Raw genomic sequence first — 17,643 nt, forward strand, 5'->3', positions numbered from 1 at the left:
AACTCATTTACTATATCAATTTCATTTTCCATTATAAGGCCCTTACTATCCTGCAAATTAGTGATTTCAGCTTTTAGAGCTCTTTTGGAGTTAAAATATAGGAAGAAACTTTTATTGTCATCCTTAGCCTCCAGTGCAATTTTTCTTTCTACATCCCTCTTGGACAGTCTAATGTTATTTTTTAACTCTACCTGTAGACTTAGATACTCCTGCTTAATTTTGAAATCATTAGTTATTTTCCAATTGTGGAACAGAGCCCTTGTCCTCCTGACTTTATTCTTAATTTCCTTAGTAAACCACCTTGGTTGTTGTTTCCTATATTTAGTTTTGCTGGAAACATGTATGAAGTCCTCTTTCACTTGCAACAATGTGCTTTTAAAAAATTCCCATGCCTCTTTAACTGTTTTACTATTTAACTCCATCCAGTTTACAGTTTCTAGTTTCAGTCTCATACCATTAATATCAGCCTTCCTAACATTGTATACTTTTAATTTCGACTTTGCTTTTTGGACACTAAAATTAACCTCGAATTTAACCATGTTATGATCACTACCGTCCAATGGTTCTAAAACCTCTAATTTTCCAATCATATCCTGGTTATTAGAGAAAACAAGATCAAGAAGGGCTTCTCCCCTGGTATGGATATTAACAAACTGAGTAAAAAAACAATCCTGTACTAATTCTTCCATCTCAACTTCATTTACAGAAGAGCCAGAGACTGTCCCACTGTATCCCAGGTAAATTAAAGTCACCCATAACCACCACATAATTTTTATTACTCATAATCCTTGTCACGTTCGGGCTTAAAGCGAGCAGGGAAGCAGGCGAAAGCAGCCAGGAAGTCAGGGTAACGGGGTTTATTCCACGCAGACTGACAGGTACGGACAATACAATGACAGATCTGGGGTACACTGACTTAGACACGGACTAAATACAAGACACAGGCTAAGGGTAACGAATCACAGGTAAGAGACAATCAGGGAATCACACGAGGTAACGAGGTGGGCGTGGCACACATCGGGAGCGGACGGAGCGGGGCGTGACATAACCCCCCCCCAAAGGCGCGCACACCGGGCGCGCCCGAGAGGAGGCGACGGACGGGACGAAACCGGGGAACAGGACCTGGAAGACAAAGCAAAAACATCAACCAAAAACAGGGAACAAGACCGAGACACAAAACAGGAACAGGGACGAGACGAAGGACACAACCCGACAAAGAACCGGGAAAGCGGACAGACAGACCTGGAAGGGAGACACAGAAGGGGAGACAGGCGGAACAAAAGGGCCAGGAGTGAACGGAGGAGGAACAAAGGGACGAGGAGCAGATATAGGCGGGACAAACGGAAAGGGAGGAGGAACAAGGGGAGCACGAGGGAGCCCAGGCGGGCGACGGGCAGCGGCCGGAGGGGCCGCAGGCGGGAGGGAGAAGGGAGCTGAAGGGGACCACCCAGGGGCCAAGGGAACGGGACGAGGGAGTGACGGAGGGGACACGGAGGGAGCAGGAGGGAACACCAGTGCAGGCGGGCAGGAGGGGGAAGCCGCGGCAGGCGGAGGCGCAGCCGGAGCCGGCGAAGGCGCCGTCCGACGCACAGCCGGAGCAGGGGGGCCCGGAGGCGACCGACATGGAGCCGGAGGCGGGACCGAGGACCGGCACCGAGGATCCAGGGGGGGACCCGGAGGCGACCGCCGACCCCGAGCCGGAGGAACCGCAGGCGGCCCCGGAGCCCCAGCCAAGGCGAGCGAGGGCGAGCCAGGGGGCAGGGAGGGCGGGACCCGGACCCGACGCCTGTGTCCTCTGCCCTTACGGGACACTGACAGGCGGGGTCCCGGGGGGCGTCGGCTTTGCCGGGGTAAGGGTGAGGGAGTCAAGGCCTTCAAAGAGGCAACAGGCAGGGCAGTCAGAGCCGCGGGCGTGGCCGCAGGCGGGACAGTCAGAGCCGCGGGCGTGGCCGCAGGCGGGGCCGTCAGAGCCGCGGGCGTGGTCGCAGGCGGGGCAGTCAGAGCCGCGGGCGTGGCCGCAGGCGGGGCAGTCAGAGCCGCGGGCAGGACAGCCAGAGCGGCGGCCTCAGGCGGGGCCACGGGCAGGACAGGAACGGTGGCCTCAGGCGGGGCCGCGGGCAGGACAGGAACGGCGGCCGGCTGGACAGGCGAGCAGGGCTGGGCCGGCTGGACAGGCGAGACGGGCAGGTCAGGTAAGACGGGCTTGGACGTGCGGCCAGCAGGAGGTGCCGCAGGTAGAGCAGGCCCCTCAGGCGTGCGGCCCGCAGGGGGCGCCTCAGCGAGCGCCGCCAGCACGCGGGCAGCAGGGGGCGCAACCGTGGCAACCTCAGGAGGGTCAGGCGCCGGCAGGACCGGCGAGACAGGCAGGACAGGAGCCGGCGATACAGGCAGTTCAGGTGCCGGCAGGACAGGCAAGACGGGCAGTTCAGGTGCCGGCAGGACAGGCAAGACGGGCAGTTCAGGTGCCGGCAGGACAGGCAAAACGGGCAGTTCATGTGCCGGCAGGACGGGCGAGACAGGCAGTTCCGGTGCCGGCAGGGCGGGCGCCGCCATCACGCGGCCAGCAGGGGGCGCCGTCGCGGGTGCCACCATCCCGCGGCCAGCAGGGGGCGCCGCGGCGGGTGCCGCAGCCAGAGTGGTGGCAGCTGCAGGCAGAGCAGGCGGGTCAGGCGGGACAGGCAGGACAGGCAAAGCGGCGGAAGCTGCAGCAGGCGGTGCCGCGGGCAGAGCGGCGGCAGCTGCAGCAGGCAGGACAAGCGGGTCAGGCAGGACAGGCGGGTCAGGCGGTGCCGCGGGCAGAGCGGCGGCATCAGCAGCAGGCGGTGCCGCGGGCAGAGCGGCGGCATCAGCAGCAGGCAGCGCAGCCGCGGGCAGATCGGCGGCGGCAGCAGACAGCGCAGCCGCGGGCAGATCGGCGGCGGCAGCAGCAGGCTGCGCAGTCGCGGGCAGATCAGCGGCGACAGCAGCAGGCAGCGCAGCCGCGGGCAGATCCGGAGCCAGCAGGTCCGGCATAGATACGCCCGGGACTATCCCTTTAAGGGCGGCATCCGTGGCGTCTTCCCAGGCGGGGAGAAGGGAGCACGCTCCCAGGAAGAGCGTCGGGTTGGCTCTCTTTTTCCCCCTGCGCCTCTTCCTTCTAGGAAGAGCGGGGCTCTCTAGGACCCAGGGTAGGTCCTTCTCCTGAGGTCTTCCCCCAGGCAGCTCCCCAGTGCTGGGGAACTGAGCGGCCGTAGCCGCGTTGCGCTCAGTTGTGCGCCGCTGAAGAGGCGTCTTTCGCGGAGTGGTCGAGGCTGGAGCCCTTTCCGGCTTGCTAGCAACCGGGATGGAGGCAGGTGGTGAGTCGGGGGGCGGCTCCCAGGAGGTGTACCCCAAGGGGGACAGCCAGACTGCCGCTCTCTCCCTCAGCCGCTTAAGGTGTTCTCCCACCTTGTCACGCAGCTGCTCCTCACCAATCTTATGCCTTCGTCTCAGGAGCACCCAACATCTCTCCACTAGCGGGCGGGCCACTGGATCCCCCTGAAGCTCCAGCATGTTGGTCCACCAAACGACCTCTTCGTCTACGGGGAGGTTTTCCCCGGTAGCGCTGAGCGTGTGTAGGAGATCTGTCATTCTGTCACGTTCGGGCTTAAAGCGAGCAGGGAAGCAGGCGAAAGCAGCCAGGTAGTCAGGGTAATGGGGTTTATTCCACGCAGACTGACAGGTACGGACAATACAATGACAGATCTGGGGTACACTGACTTAGACACGGACTAAATACAAGACACAGGCTAAGGGTAACGAATCACAGGTAAGAGACAATCAGGGAATCACACGAGGTAACGAGGTGGGCGTGGCACACATCGGGAGCGGACGGAGCGGGGCGTGACAATCCTGATATCGTCATATAACATTCTGCTTTCCTCTGCAGCTACATTAGGTGCTCTATAACAAACCCCAACAATTAGGCCATTTGAGTCTTTAGCATCAAGTTTCATCCATACATCTTCTGTACTTTTATTTTTATCAGTGAGCTCCCTTGCCTGCAAGTTTTCTTTTACGTATACTGCAACACCACCTCCCTTCTTGCCTATCCGGTCTCTACGGAACATTATATAAGCATCCATATTATATTCTTCACCATCATTGTCACTCATCCATGTTTCAGTTATTCCTATAATGTCATAAGTGTCCAATGATATTAAAGCTTCTAAATCATTAATTTTGTTTCTAATATTCCTCGCATTTAAATACAGACCACAAATGGTAGGCCTTTTACACTGCCCACTTTTAATATTTATTTGGGCTTTCCTGCTCTTCCCACATAAATTCGTAACTAACCTCCCTGCCCCCCCTTATACCCTTATACACTTGAAGCTACTAAAAATGAAAATACCTTCCTAAATCACAATATCCATATTAGTCAGTTAGTAAAAGTGTCAAAACAGCATCTGCTCTTACTACCTGCTTGATACACACACTTTCATATGACTGAATGACCTCAACTGGTCAGTATGAACCTGGTTTCTTCCTAGGTAATTTGACCACTGGTCTGTCATGTTTTTTCACAAACGCGCATATCAGTCACTGACAGACAAACTGTGGAGTGAAAAAATTCACAAATCAGACTGGTCAGTATGGGCCTGGTTGGACCTGTTTGTATGGTGAAGTCTTTAATTTTCCACTCTCAAAAATAAAAAGGCGAAGTATATCGGCAGACTTTGGGGAGGATTTATGGCATCTGAATACACAAATCACGAGTAACAAAATGCCACTGTTTACTAATGTACACATTACTGCACTGTAGAGATAAATGGGATCCCAAATTGCAATCCATCCTTACCATGGTGATCTACCGTATGAAAGTGGGCTATATAAATTAATTTTGACTGGAATTAGTCTGCTTGGGATATCAGAGACAGGGGGGAATTTTAAAGCAGGATGAGAAGCAAAATAACACAGACAAACATCACATCAAGACAGGATTCATAACAACACAGTCAGACGACACATCAGGACGATGTGCATAACAACGAGGACAACGACATCATAATAATGTGTTAACATGTTTGGTCGACATGAGAGAATTAGACCGGGTCCCATGGCTTACAGAGCTGAACTCTGGGCTCATTTTGGTTTGGCACTAAGAAGATCGACAAGACCTGGGGTAGATGATCTTATCATCAAAGGACCAGTGTGTATGCCTGTATGTAATATTTTGGGATACCCTTTAGGTCAGCTATTCAAACCCAGGTGTGAGGATTCTTCAGCCAATCGATCCACTAATTAGTAATCTAATTAGGGAGTTGCAGGGAAAATCCACACACCTTTAACCCAGATTTTATGCATATGGTGATGTGTTCATTACACAGTATGAAAGAGTGTTGTGTGACCGTGACATCCTTGCCAGCCACCCACTCTGAGTCGCAGTGGGAAGGTAAAGGCAGAGCTGCATCCAACTCCCATAATTATTTTGTGCAGCAAAAATGAACATTTGTACTTCATTGCTAATTTCAATTACTGGTACAGCTCCTTCAACTTCTGCTTCAACTATGTACTGCTGCAACTACATTCAGTAGTACAGTTAATCCTTTTCTAGTTTTGTTGTCAATGAGTTTTGTAATATTAGTAATGTAATGAAAGCTGAACAAGCTGAAAAAACCAACAATCAAAATTCTCAATGTATTTGTCTCGTTAGTTATATAACACATATGCATTGACTGCGGGCAATCCAGAAGATGCATCGCAAGAGAATTTCTATTTTATATCTAATATATCTATTTTATATGATTGTAAATGATTTTTAATTTTTTATGATAAATGTAACACTGTCTCACCTTGCAGGTGTTTTGGTCTACTTTCTAACTACACCAGTCAGATGGGCAACACTCCACCATCTGCTCTTCAGTATGTCAGAAATGGCAGGAAAATTCTCATGGATCAACTCAAATTTCCCATTTCAACTGCCAAAGAGCTTAACCAGCATGGTATTCTCAGTGAGGAGGAACTCTGTGCTATTAGAGGACAATCTGGGAGGCCTGACGCAACAAGCAAATTACTGGACATGGTCATTGCTAAAGGGGAGCAGGCCTGCTGTGAATTACTTCAGTTACTGCAAAATATATATGCGTTGAAGTTGTATGTATTTCGTGACTCCCATCCTTGCTATAGTCGTCAACACAGTCCGGAAGAGGCTTTTCATGACTGGATCAAAAACATCCCCCAAAGTCTGACAAAAGGTAGGAAATCTGGGTTTTAATTCTGATGGTGACCTTTAGGGTTGTTGCTTAATGTCATTATACACTCACATAAAGGATTATTAGGAACACCTGTTCAATTTCTCATTAATGCAATTATCTAATCAACCAATCACATGGCAGTTGCTTCAATGCATTTAGGGGTGTGGTCCTGGTCAAGACAATCTCCTGAACTCCAAACTGAATGTCAGAATGGGAAAGAAAGGTGATTTAAGCAATTTTGAGCGTGGCATGGTTGTTGGTGCCAGACGGGCCGGTCTGAGTATTTCACAATCTGCTCAATTACTGGGATTTTCACGCACAACCATTTCTAAGGTTTACAAAGAATGGTGTGCAAAGGGAAAAACATCCAGTATGCGGCAGTCCTGTGGGCGAAAATGCCTTGTTGATGCTCGAGGTCAGAGGAGAATGGGCCGACTGATTCAAGCTGATAGAAGAGCAACTTTGACTGAAATAACCACTCGTTACAACCGAGGTATGCAGCAAAGCATTTGTGAAGCCACAACACGCACAACCTTGAGGCGGATGGGCTACAACAGCAGAAGACCCCACTGGGTACCACTCATCTCCACTACAAATAGGAAAAAGAGGCTCCAATTTGCACGAGCTCACCAAAATTGGACAGTTGAAGACTGGAAAAATGTTGCCTGGTCTGATGAGTCTCGATTTCTGTTGACACATTCAAATGGTAGAGTCAGAATATGGCGTAAACAGAATGAGAACATGGATCCATCATGCCTTGTTACCACTGTGCAGGCTGCTGGTGGTGGTGTAATGGTGTGGGGGATGTTTTCTTGACGCACTTTAGGCCCCTTAGTGCCAATTGGGCATCATTTAAATTCCACGGCCGACCTGAGCATTCTTTCTGACCATGTCCATCCCTTTATGACCACCATGTACCCATCCTCTGATGGCTACTTCCAGCAGGATAATGCACCATGTCACAAAGCTCGAATCATTTCAAATTGGTTTCTTGAACATGACAATGAGTTCACTGTACTAAAATGGCCCCCACAGTCACCAGATCTCAACCCAATAGAGCATCTTTGGGATGTGGTGGAACGGGAGCTTCGTGCCCTGGATGTGCATCCCACAAATCTCCATCAACTGCAAGATGCTATCCTATCAATATGGGCCAACATTTCTAAAGAATGCTTTCAGCACCTTGTTGAATCAATACCACGTAGAATTAAGGCAGTTCTGAAGGCGAAAGGGGGTCAAACACCGTATTAGTATGGTGTTCCTAATAATCCTTTAGGTGAGTGTATATATAATTTGTTTTGCCATTACACTCATCTTTGTTTCGATGTATATTGTAAATATATCAGATTTATGTTAAGTTTGTAATTTGACATCAAAGTATAGACATTGCAAAATGCATTTTGGAACACTTGCAGAAACATTATAAAAGTACATAGTAAGCAATGGTGGCAGTTTGTTTTGATCCCAGATATCTGATCACCAAAGTCTTGGCTATATAAAGATGACTGAATTATGTAGTTGCAACATTCATTTGGATAAATAAATAAGATAAAGCTAACTCATGTCACTATTCCTGGCTCCTTTCATTGAATATGTAGCAACTTTCATGTGTATCAATGAGTCATTGTCACCTGGCCACTCCCCCCCCCCTTTTATAGTGCTGATAGGGATGTATGTGGATCGCGTTTCACCGCTGCATTGTTCATCAAATTACCATGCGAATGCGATTTGAATATGCGCTAATGCGGCTATTTAGAATGCGAATAGCGATCTTCGTGTGAGAGCGGTACTACACGCCCCCGATGCAGGTAAAACAACGAGAGGTGACGTTGTTTACTTTTTTGCTGATTTAACCTAATTTTAAAAACTTTAATACTTGTGACAATGGACGTTTTGAAAAAGAGACAGATTACGGATTTAGCCAGCATTTTGTTCATGATTCTACATACAGATTTCAGTGAGATATAAATGGAAATAGATGCAAAAAATACGCTGCATCGCCGATGATGCACTCGACCCCAGAGGGTTAAGCAAGAGCCGTAGAGAGTCATTAAAGACTTCATGATATCCTCCATCCCAAGCTCTACAGACCCACTCCAGTTCGCCTACCACGCCAACAGATCTACAGAGGATGCCATCTCTGTCACATAGTACGGCGCATTGAGCACAGACATAGGAGCAGGTTGCCAGGAGTTGGGAAAATACGGGCTTTTAATGAAAGGAAAGGCAAGCGAACGCAGACTGAAAACACAATGACCGGACTGGGGAAACAAAGTTAAATGTGGACTTAAATACTGTACATTGAACTAATGACAACAACAGGAAACAGCTGGCAAACACGGGGAATCCACACAAGTTTAATGAGGGGGTGTGGCACACGGAAGGAGCAGACGATCGGGGCAGGACAGGACCCCCCCCCCCCCCCCAAAGACGGGGAGCGAAGGGGAAGCACAAGGGACGCAGGGTACAACAGGACAGCACCTGAGAAAACAAAATCACAAACACAGACACAAAGAGGGACACCAAGGATGAGAACATAGAACCAAATACCAAGGAAGGGGACAAAGGAGGAACAACACCAGGAGGCACACCCACAGGAGGCCAGCTGGGAACAAAGGTACAGAGGGATGGGGAGCAAACACAGGGGGCACACAGGAACCAGAAGGGAACAACGGTGGAGCAGGATGGGGAGTAAACACAGTGGGCGAGGGGAAACAGGGAGCTGGAGGGACCCTTGGCGGGTGTGAGGTGGAAGCCGCCAGAGCAGCAGGTGACCGCGAGGCCAGAGCAAGGTGCTGAAGGGGAAGCTGAAGGTGGTGACGAGGCAGGCAATCGGGCTGGGGGAGAAGGCAAGGAGGAAGGCGAAGGGGACAGTGGTGGAGGGGAGGAGGGAACCATAGTTGTGGCAGGAGGAGGCACAGCCACCACCGGCCCAGGCGCAGGCAACCGATGAGTCACAGGCAGGGGACCCATAGGCGATCTACGAGGGGCCGGAGGCGGAAGCCGAGGGCGACCGCTGACCTGAAGCCTGGGGAACTGCAAGCAACCACCGATCTGGAGCTGGAGGACTTGCAGATGCCCGTTGAATCGAAGCTGGGGGGAGTGAAGGTGAGCCAGGGAGTTGGACGGGTGGGGTTCAACCCTGGTGCCGGTGTTCTCTCCCTTTTCGGGAGACCAAAAGATGGGGACCCAGCTGGAATCCGCCACGACGAGGTGCCGGTTGGGGTGACCCACCGGAGGGGTGCAAAGGTATAATAAGAGTAATCCCCGAGGGTCCCACTCCAGCTCCTCCCACAGCTCCATCAAGGAGAGAAGAGCGGTGGTCAGGCTATCAGGGACCTCCTTGGGGACAGGCATTCGGGTCATAGAAACCAGGGACATGGGAGCAGGGTCAGGAACCAGGGAGACTGGAACCGGAGGGTCGGGAATGTGGGGGGGCAATCCAGAAGATGCATCGCAAGAGAATTTCTATTTTATATCTAATATATCTATTTTATATGATTGTAAATGATTTTTAATTTTTTATGATAAATGTAACACTGTCTCACCTTGCAGGTGTTTTGGTCTACTTTCTAACTACACCAGTCAGATGGGCAACACTCCACCATCTGCTCTTCAGTATGTCAGAAATGGCAGGAAAATTCTCATGGATCAACTCAAATTTCCCATTTCAACTGCCAAAGAGCTTAACCAGCATGGTATTCTCAGTGAGGAGGAACTCTGTGCTATTAGAGGACAATCTGGGAGGCCTGACGCAACAAGCAAATTACTGGACATGGTCATTGCTAAAGGGGAGCAGGCCTGCTGTGAATTACTTCAGTTACTGCAAAATATATATGCGTTGAAGTTGTATGTATTTCGTGACTCCCATCCTTGCTATAGTCGTCAACACAGTCCGGAAGAGGCTTTTCATGACTGGATCAAAAACACTAACCTAATTTTAAAAACTTTAATACTTGTGACAATGGACGTTTTGAAAAAGAGACAGATTACGGATTTAGCCAGCATTTTGTTCATGATTCTACATACAGATTTCAGTGAGATATAAATGGAAATAGATGCAAAAAATACGCTGCATCGCCGATGATGCACTCGACCCCAGAGGGTTAAGCAAGAGCCGTAGAGAGTCATTAAAGACTTCATGATATCCTCCATCCCAAGCTCTACAGACCCACTCCAGTTCGCCTACCACGCCAACAGATCTACAGAGGATGCCATCTCTGTCACATAGTACGGCGCATTGAGCACAGACATAGGAGCAGGTTGCCAGGAGTTGGGAAAATACGGGCTTTTAATTTTAAAGGTATAGTAAGAGTAATCCCCGAGGGTCCCACTCCAGCTCCTCCCACAGCTCCATCAAGGAGAGAAGAGCGGTGGTCAGGCTATCAGGGACCTCCTTGGGGACAGGCACTCGGGTCATAGAAACCAGGGACATGGGAGCAGGGTCAGGAACCAGGGAGACTGGAACCGGAGGGTCGGGAATGTGGGGGACTGTAACTGGAGGGTCAGGAGCCGGGGGGACTGCCGCCAGAGGGTCTGGAGCCAAGGGGGCTGCAGCCAGAGGGTCAAGATCCATGGGAGCTGTAGGCTGGGGGTCAGGGAAGGTGGAGCAGGAACCTCCAGGAGCAGAGCAGGACCAGGCAGAGCAGGAACCTCAGGCATGGGGACCTCAGGTACCAGAGCAGGAATCGCGGGCGTGGGGACCTAGGGCGCCAGAGCAGGAACCGTCGGCACGGGGACCTCAGGCGCCAGAGCAGGAACCTCGGGGGGTGGCATGTCAGCCACTGACGCAAGAACCGTTGGGGTTGTGGCGTCAGCCGCTGAGGCTGGGATCTCAGGGGGGCAGCACGGTCGGCCTGTGGCCGGGACCTCGGGGGGCTGCGTGTTGGCTGCCGGGGCTGGAGCCTCAGGGGGTGGAGCGTCGGCCACCAGGGCTGGAGCCTTGGGGGTCGGAGCGTCATCTGCCGGGACTAGAGCCTTGCAGGGCGGCACGTCAGCCGCCTAGATGGGAACCTAGGAGGGCAGAGCAGGGGCATCTTCTACGTGCTCCTGTCTGCATAGCACTTGTTTGTTCGCTCGCTTGACCCCTTCTACACACTCGTGTCTGCACAACACTCACTTGCTTGACAGGCTGAATTTTGAGACTTTGGAGGTGGGAACAGTGGCTGATTTTTTCACTTCTTTGATTGGTCACTTTGAATCCTATGATTGCTTGTTTGCTTTGGAAGAAGAAGAAGATGAAGAAGAAGATCACAGACCAGTCAATGAGAGAACAGCCAGTTTCAGGCCCTGTCATGTCGTTGGTAGTTTTACACTAAGGTAACATCTTATTTTCATATTGCACGTTTGAGGTGGTAATAGGAATCATACATGTGTGTGCATGTGTGTGCGTATACTTTAATTAAAGCAGCACTTTAAATTCAGCGTAGGAATACTGGAATTTACCACTTCATCTTACTGTATATAAAAGTCACTGCAGAACGGGCCACTGTACAGGAAATTGCACTGTGAACAATTAGACAGTGATCTTCTCCTTCTTCATCATCTTCTTCCAAAGCAAACAGGCAACCATAGGATTCAAAGTGTCCAATCAAAGAAATGGAAAAATGGAATGGAAATTCTAACGTGTCTAACAATCAAGTCTCCAATCATGAACACCTTTTCTGCTTCATTAGAGCAGAGAACCTGTTGCTAAGTGTAACAGCTGACTGGGGTGTAGGAGCTCTCGGCCTAGAGCTCGTAGGACCATGTCTGATCGTGACCCAGGGCTCCTGTGGACTGAAGACAGTGACGGCAGGAGGGACAGAAAGTCCCGGGAAGGAGTGCAGTTATGTCTTTAGGCCCCCTTTTTTGGATGTGGGACCTCCTTGGACCATTTGTCTACTTTCTCTGGGTCTGCCACTTCATGAGTATACACATCCCAGTAGGTGTATGTCCCATCCTCTTCTTTTCTTGCCTTAACTCTGTTTGTCATTAAGAGATGTCAGATGAACAGGTCAGGCTTCTTCTTCTAATGTCATTTGCTCATCTTGGCTTTGAGGGGCAGAGACACTAAGCAACTACTGACATTTTAGCACATTCCTGCCCATCCTTATACTCGGCAAGTTTTATTGTCAGGATTAGGCCAGCACTGCATATTGGTATTGGCGATACCAGCCATTGTATTGGATTGAATCAATTTTTAAAAAAATAAAATCTCTTCTCACCACATTCCACTCACTCACATGTGCTCACAGAGAGAGATCTCTATTTGTGCATCTTTGTACACTGACCACCAGCTGGAGCTTTTCAGTTCAGTGTCCCTCACAGATCTGTGTCCCTCCCAGAGCAGTTTGGCTGCTGATTGTTGATTTTGTTCAGCGGTGTGGTGTGCACATTCCGTCCCAGCTTTCCTCCTGTAATGGTTCTCTCCTGACTGTTGCTGTCCCCGCTGTGCTTGGGGCTGTTCCAGTGTGGCAGGTTGTTTGCTGCTTCCATGGCGATCACTCTGCCACAATAATGTCTGTAATATAAAATTTGTATAACCCAAAATGTAAGGAATAAGCTTAATGTTCCATAGTACAATGGAAATGGAAACTGATAAAAGCTTATGAAATATATTTTGACCACTGATATGCACTTTGTTTTTTTTTGTGAATGAGGGCCCACAGAGACATCGTTACCCAGATTCATTGGAAATTATCTGTACCTTGACGTGAAGGAGGATGAAGATGAGGCTGTGTTTGAAGAAGCTGGGGCAATCATGAAGCAGCATCCAGAAAAGATGCAACTGTGTTTGCACGTGGATCAGGATTTTCAACATCTTGGTGAAGCCCTCAGGGACATGATATTCAAATGTTTGCCACAGATCAGCAGAATCAGGTCTGTTTTTGTGTAATTAAAATATGTTTTATGCATATAAATTGGGTCATAGTATTTTAATTCAAATGACCTTTGCATATTATATATATATATCTCATTGTGAATTAAAAATTAAGTTAAAATTGAATTAAAATGGAATGACCCAGTGTCACGGACCATTCTGGGGAAGCCCCACTTACTCAGCAGAGGGCTACTTGAAGCTGATCCATGCCACCATGGGTCTGTATCCCTCACACTTAATAGTCGATTCTCCAAGGCACTTTCATCAAGAAACATGTAGCTGTGTGCCTTAATGACTGCATATTCTCCCATTGACCTAAGTGTGGGATTATAATAAGAATTAGGCTTAACTAAGGCTGGTCTTTCAGTTAAAAAGCTTCAAACGAAGTAGTGTGTCCTCACAATCCTAAGCTGCAATGTGTGTAAGTCGTTCCTGCGTAAGCAGGACAGACAGAGACGCCCTCTTCTTGATGTGCTTCCACTGACCAACACTGAATGCATTGCATGTTTCCAGGTGGATCATAAAACGCTCAGCTTTGAATTCTGATCCGTCCCGTATTTTTGTAGAATACCTACACTTCATGATATTCAGTAGGTCAGGGATCCGCAATGGAACTACCTGACCAGGACACTTATCTAATTAGTAGCCATTCTATGTCTATTGGGGTAGGTATGTGGGTTTTTGTGACAGTGACTAGAAATTGGTTTGGATTAATACATTAGAGCAGGGGTCTCCAACACGTCACTCGCGAGCTACCAGTAGCTCGCAACCCCTCTCCAAGTAGCTCGCCGAAGGGTTAACGAATCTACATACATTTGAAAACTTGACCAGTCAAATTTGATTAGTCACTCAGAAAATCAACTTGCATGAATATCCAATCATATCTGCCCCCTTCTTACACTAAATCATTATTTGCCCATTAGTTGTCGATCAAATAGTTGCGCTGCTGTCAAGCTTGATGAGTCAGGGGTGATGATGTGAAATGGGCAGCAACCATGACCGCGGCAGGTAGCCATACCAATAAGAGGCTGAAAACTTATTATTTTCATGAAGAGTGTCGTTTCACAAACATAACGACAAGTGTGTATCTCTGATCTGCGGTGCAAGCGTGTCAGTCGGTAAAAGATGTAACGTGGAGCGCCATTTCACCAAGGTCCACAGCAACTTTTCATGGGACTTTCCTGAAGGTAGCAATCTACGAAAGGAGAAGATAAAGGAGCTGAAAGCAATGCTTCAAAGACAACAGTCTCTGTTCGCCAAACCTATGAAGAAGGCCAATGCAGCAACAGAGGCCTCGTTTAAACGAAGCACAAAAAGCCCTTCACTGATGGCGGGATTGTAAAGGAGGCTATGACCGCGGTGGCTGAAACGTAATTCACGGACCATAAAAGTAAGATAGAAATTTTGTCTGCTGTTTGCTGATGTACAACTTGGTGCAAATACTGTGATAAGGAGAGTGTAGGCGCTGTCTCCGGATGCATTAAAACAGCTGGAATCGGACATGAACAGGTGCAAATGGTTTTCAATTCAGTGTGATGAGTCTGTTGACTCCAGTGATACAGTCCAGCTTGCTGTGTTCATTCGTATGGTGTTTGATGACTTTTCCACCAAAGAAGAGATTTTGACCTTACTTCCACTGAAAACTACAACCAAGGAAGTTTATATTTATAACGCAGTGAAAGACTACTTTGCAGAAAAAAAAAATCCCTGTTGAAAAGCTGGTGTCTGTGACAATGACGGGTCGTCACTCAGGATTTATTGTGCACAGCAAAGCGGACCCGGACTTTCCCAAGTTTCTGAACATCATTCATCAACAGGCTATATGCGCAAAAGTTATGGGATTTGACCATGTCATGGCACCTGTCGTTAAGATCATCAACTCCATTCGAGCAAAGGCAAAGCAACACCGAAGCTGTTCCTGAAGGAATGCTCTGCAGAGTACGGGGATTTCCTCCTCCACACTGAAGTCAGATGGCTCAGTCGGGGTAAGATACTACAGCGCTTTCTTTCCTTGCTGGGTGAAATCAAGGCTTTTATGGAAATGAGGGAGGAGGATACCATTATCTGATGTGGCTACTTGATCTTGCTTTTCTGACAGATGTAACTGAAAAAATTAACCACCTGAACCTACAGTTACAAGGCAAAGATAAAGAAAATATCTGACATGATCAGTGCTGTTAAGGTGTTCAGTGCAAAACTGTCATTGTACATTCAGCAAGAGAAAAACAAAAGGTTTCAGCACTTCCCCTCTGTCTCAAAGATGTTGGAAAGTCATGCAGCCAGCGTTTTAAATGTTTCCAAGTACTGTGACCTCTTGTCAAGGCTTTGACAGGAGGTTGCAGACAGATTCAGTGACTTTGAGAAACTTGAGCCCTGTGTGACATTTATGACCAACCCCTTCATGGATGTGGACATGAGTGAGATTTCAGGACAGATGGCTGAACTTTTCTGTGTTGGTCCTGTAGAAATGGAAATTGAGGTTATAAACCTTCAAAATAATGTGCAACTTAAGTCTCAACAGCATTCTCAGCATTTCTGGAGCTTAGTAGAGCCAGGTAACTATAAGAATCTTCACCAAGCAGCTCTGAAAATGTCTGCTTTGTTTGGGTCTACATACCTCTGTGAGTCAGCCTTTTCTGACATGAATGTCCTGAAATCAAAGCTCAGAACAAGACTGACAGATGAACATTTAAATGACTCCATAACAGTGAACCTAAGTGGCTACACTCCACCATACACCTCTCTTGTGGACTCCATGCAGTGCCAGTCATCTCACTAACTGAAAAAGACTAAATACATGTCACACATACAATTGGACATATGAATACTCTCGTGAAGTGATACAGTGACATGTGGACAGATAACAAAATGACAAGTGGATAACTAACAATATCTGTGTATTTGTAATTGCATTGTTTTGTTAGCATTCTAGTTTCAGTTAATAATGTGAGCACTAGAAAGAAATGCATACAGAAATACAAAATGCAGATGCAGGTGAACTAAATATTTTTTGTGTTGTTTTAATACAAAATTTAAGTTAAAATTGAATTAAAATGGAATGACCTAGTGTTAACATTTAGTTAATGTTTAGGCAAATAAGCTTATTTAGTTTGTTTGGGTTGAAATAAGCTATGAGAATAAATGTTACAAAAACGAGTAGCTCTCGGCAATTTTCATTTTGTAAAAGTAGCTCTCAGAGGTAAAAAGGTTGGAGACCCCTGATCTATTAGTTGCAACTGATACTGGTGCCATAAGCCTCCTTCTTTTGCTCGATTTAAGCGCAGCATTTAATACAGTCTCGCATGCCACTGGTTTATTTCCTATCTCACAGAAAGAAAGCATTTCATCACCCTATCCGGTCAGACATATCAGCTGTCACACGTGGCGTTCCCCAGGGCTCTGTCCTGGGGCCACTGCTCTTCATCATTTACATTCACCCTCTAGGCCAGATCATTCGTCGCTTTAATCTAAATTTTCATCTTTACGCCGACGACACCCAGATCTATGTTACTGTAGCTCTAGCTCCATAAACACCCTCCCACTTGCACATATAGAAACCTGCCTCTCTGAAATCAAATTATGGATGAGCCAATTTTTTTTTAAATGAATAGTGATAAGACTGAACTAATTGTCTTTGGGACAAAATCCACACTTAGCAAGTCTTAGATCTTCCTCTACTGGTTCTTTCCTCATCCCCCATTCCAAATTACATAGCTATGGTGACCATGCATTCTCCCGTTTAGCTCCCTGCCTTTGGAACTCACTCCCTACTGCCATCCGTTTATCTACCTCTGTTTCAGATTTTAAAACCAAGCTAAAAACCTTTCTTTTTGCTAAGGCATTTAATCTTCCATATGCATAATGTGATCTGTTTTCTGTGTACTTTCTCTGTGTCTTTGAGTTCTTGTAAAAGCACTATACAAATAAAATGTATTATTATTATTATTATTATTATTATTATTATTAAATTAACTGCATAATTGAAATGTTAATCTTGTAGGAAGTGAAACAGTTTCCTTTTCTGCCTAAGCTAGTCTAAGCTATAAGGAGCCACCCACTGGCCCAACAGCAACATCTAACTGGGCAGCTGGAGGCTGTAGGTCTTTCCTAGCACTCCTGAAAAGTTACTAACCTCAATATTGTAAGTCTGTCTTTCCATCCATACTGCCAGCCAGTTCATAGAATTAATGTCCTGATAGAAGGGGTCACAAGTCATGCAGGGAGTCAGGAAATGGACTTATCGAGAAGAAAGATTCAAGGCTAGATTGTTGCATGAAGAAAGTGAATATGAGGACCATCCAGAGTAACATTTGAAGGACATCAGCGTCAACATGGTGATCACAAATCTTATCTAGCTTTCTTCACAGCTACCAGTAATGGTATTCTCTTGGTATTACAGCCTGTGACCTATTAAAAGACTCAAGGGATTCTCCAATCGCTGAAATTGCAGCGGTGTGGTGCCCGATCAAGCCAGGGGGTCAGCCAGCTGCTGGACGCTTACCTGATCTGCTGGGTCCATATTGTTCTGGCGAGATGTTCTGTTAAAGATGTGGAGAAGAAAAGACA

The 17,643-nt window shown here is 47.7% G+C and overlaps 1 protein-coding gene across 11 annotated transcripts in view; it reads left to right on the forward strand.

The window, feature by feature from the left end:
* LOC111854118 (uncharacterized) overlaps nt 1-17,643 on the forward strand; it is a 153,177-nt gene that overhangs the window by 12,323 nt on the left and 123,211 nt on the right. For 6 of the 11 annotated variants that reach the window (XM_072700640.1, XM_072700642.1, XM_072700639.1 and 3 more), the window contains 2 exons: nt 5,821-6,215; nt 12,857-13,076. In XM_072700640.1, coding sequence (XP_072556741.1) covers nt 5,855-6,215; nt 12,857-13,076 — 581 coding nt within the window. In that variant the 5' untranslated portion in view covers nt 5,821-5,854. Of the gene's footprint in view, nt 1-706; nt 738-5,820; nt 6,216-9,120; nt 9,324-12,856; nt 13,077-17,643 lie in introns of those variants that run through there. The other 5 variants (XM_072700641.1, XM_072700643.1, XM_072700649.1 and 2 more) reach the window with 5 other exon arrangements.

The sequence above is a fragment of the Paramormyrops kingsleyae genome, chromosome 16, assembly GCF_048594095.1.
Source record: "Paramormyrops kingsleyae isolate MSU_618 chromosome 16, PKINGS_0.4, whole genome shotgun sequence".
NCBI lineage: Eukaryota > Metazoa > Chordata > Actinopteri > Osteoglossiformes > Mormyridae > Paramormyrops > Paramormyrops kingsleyae.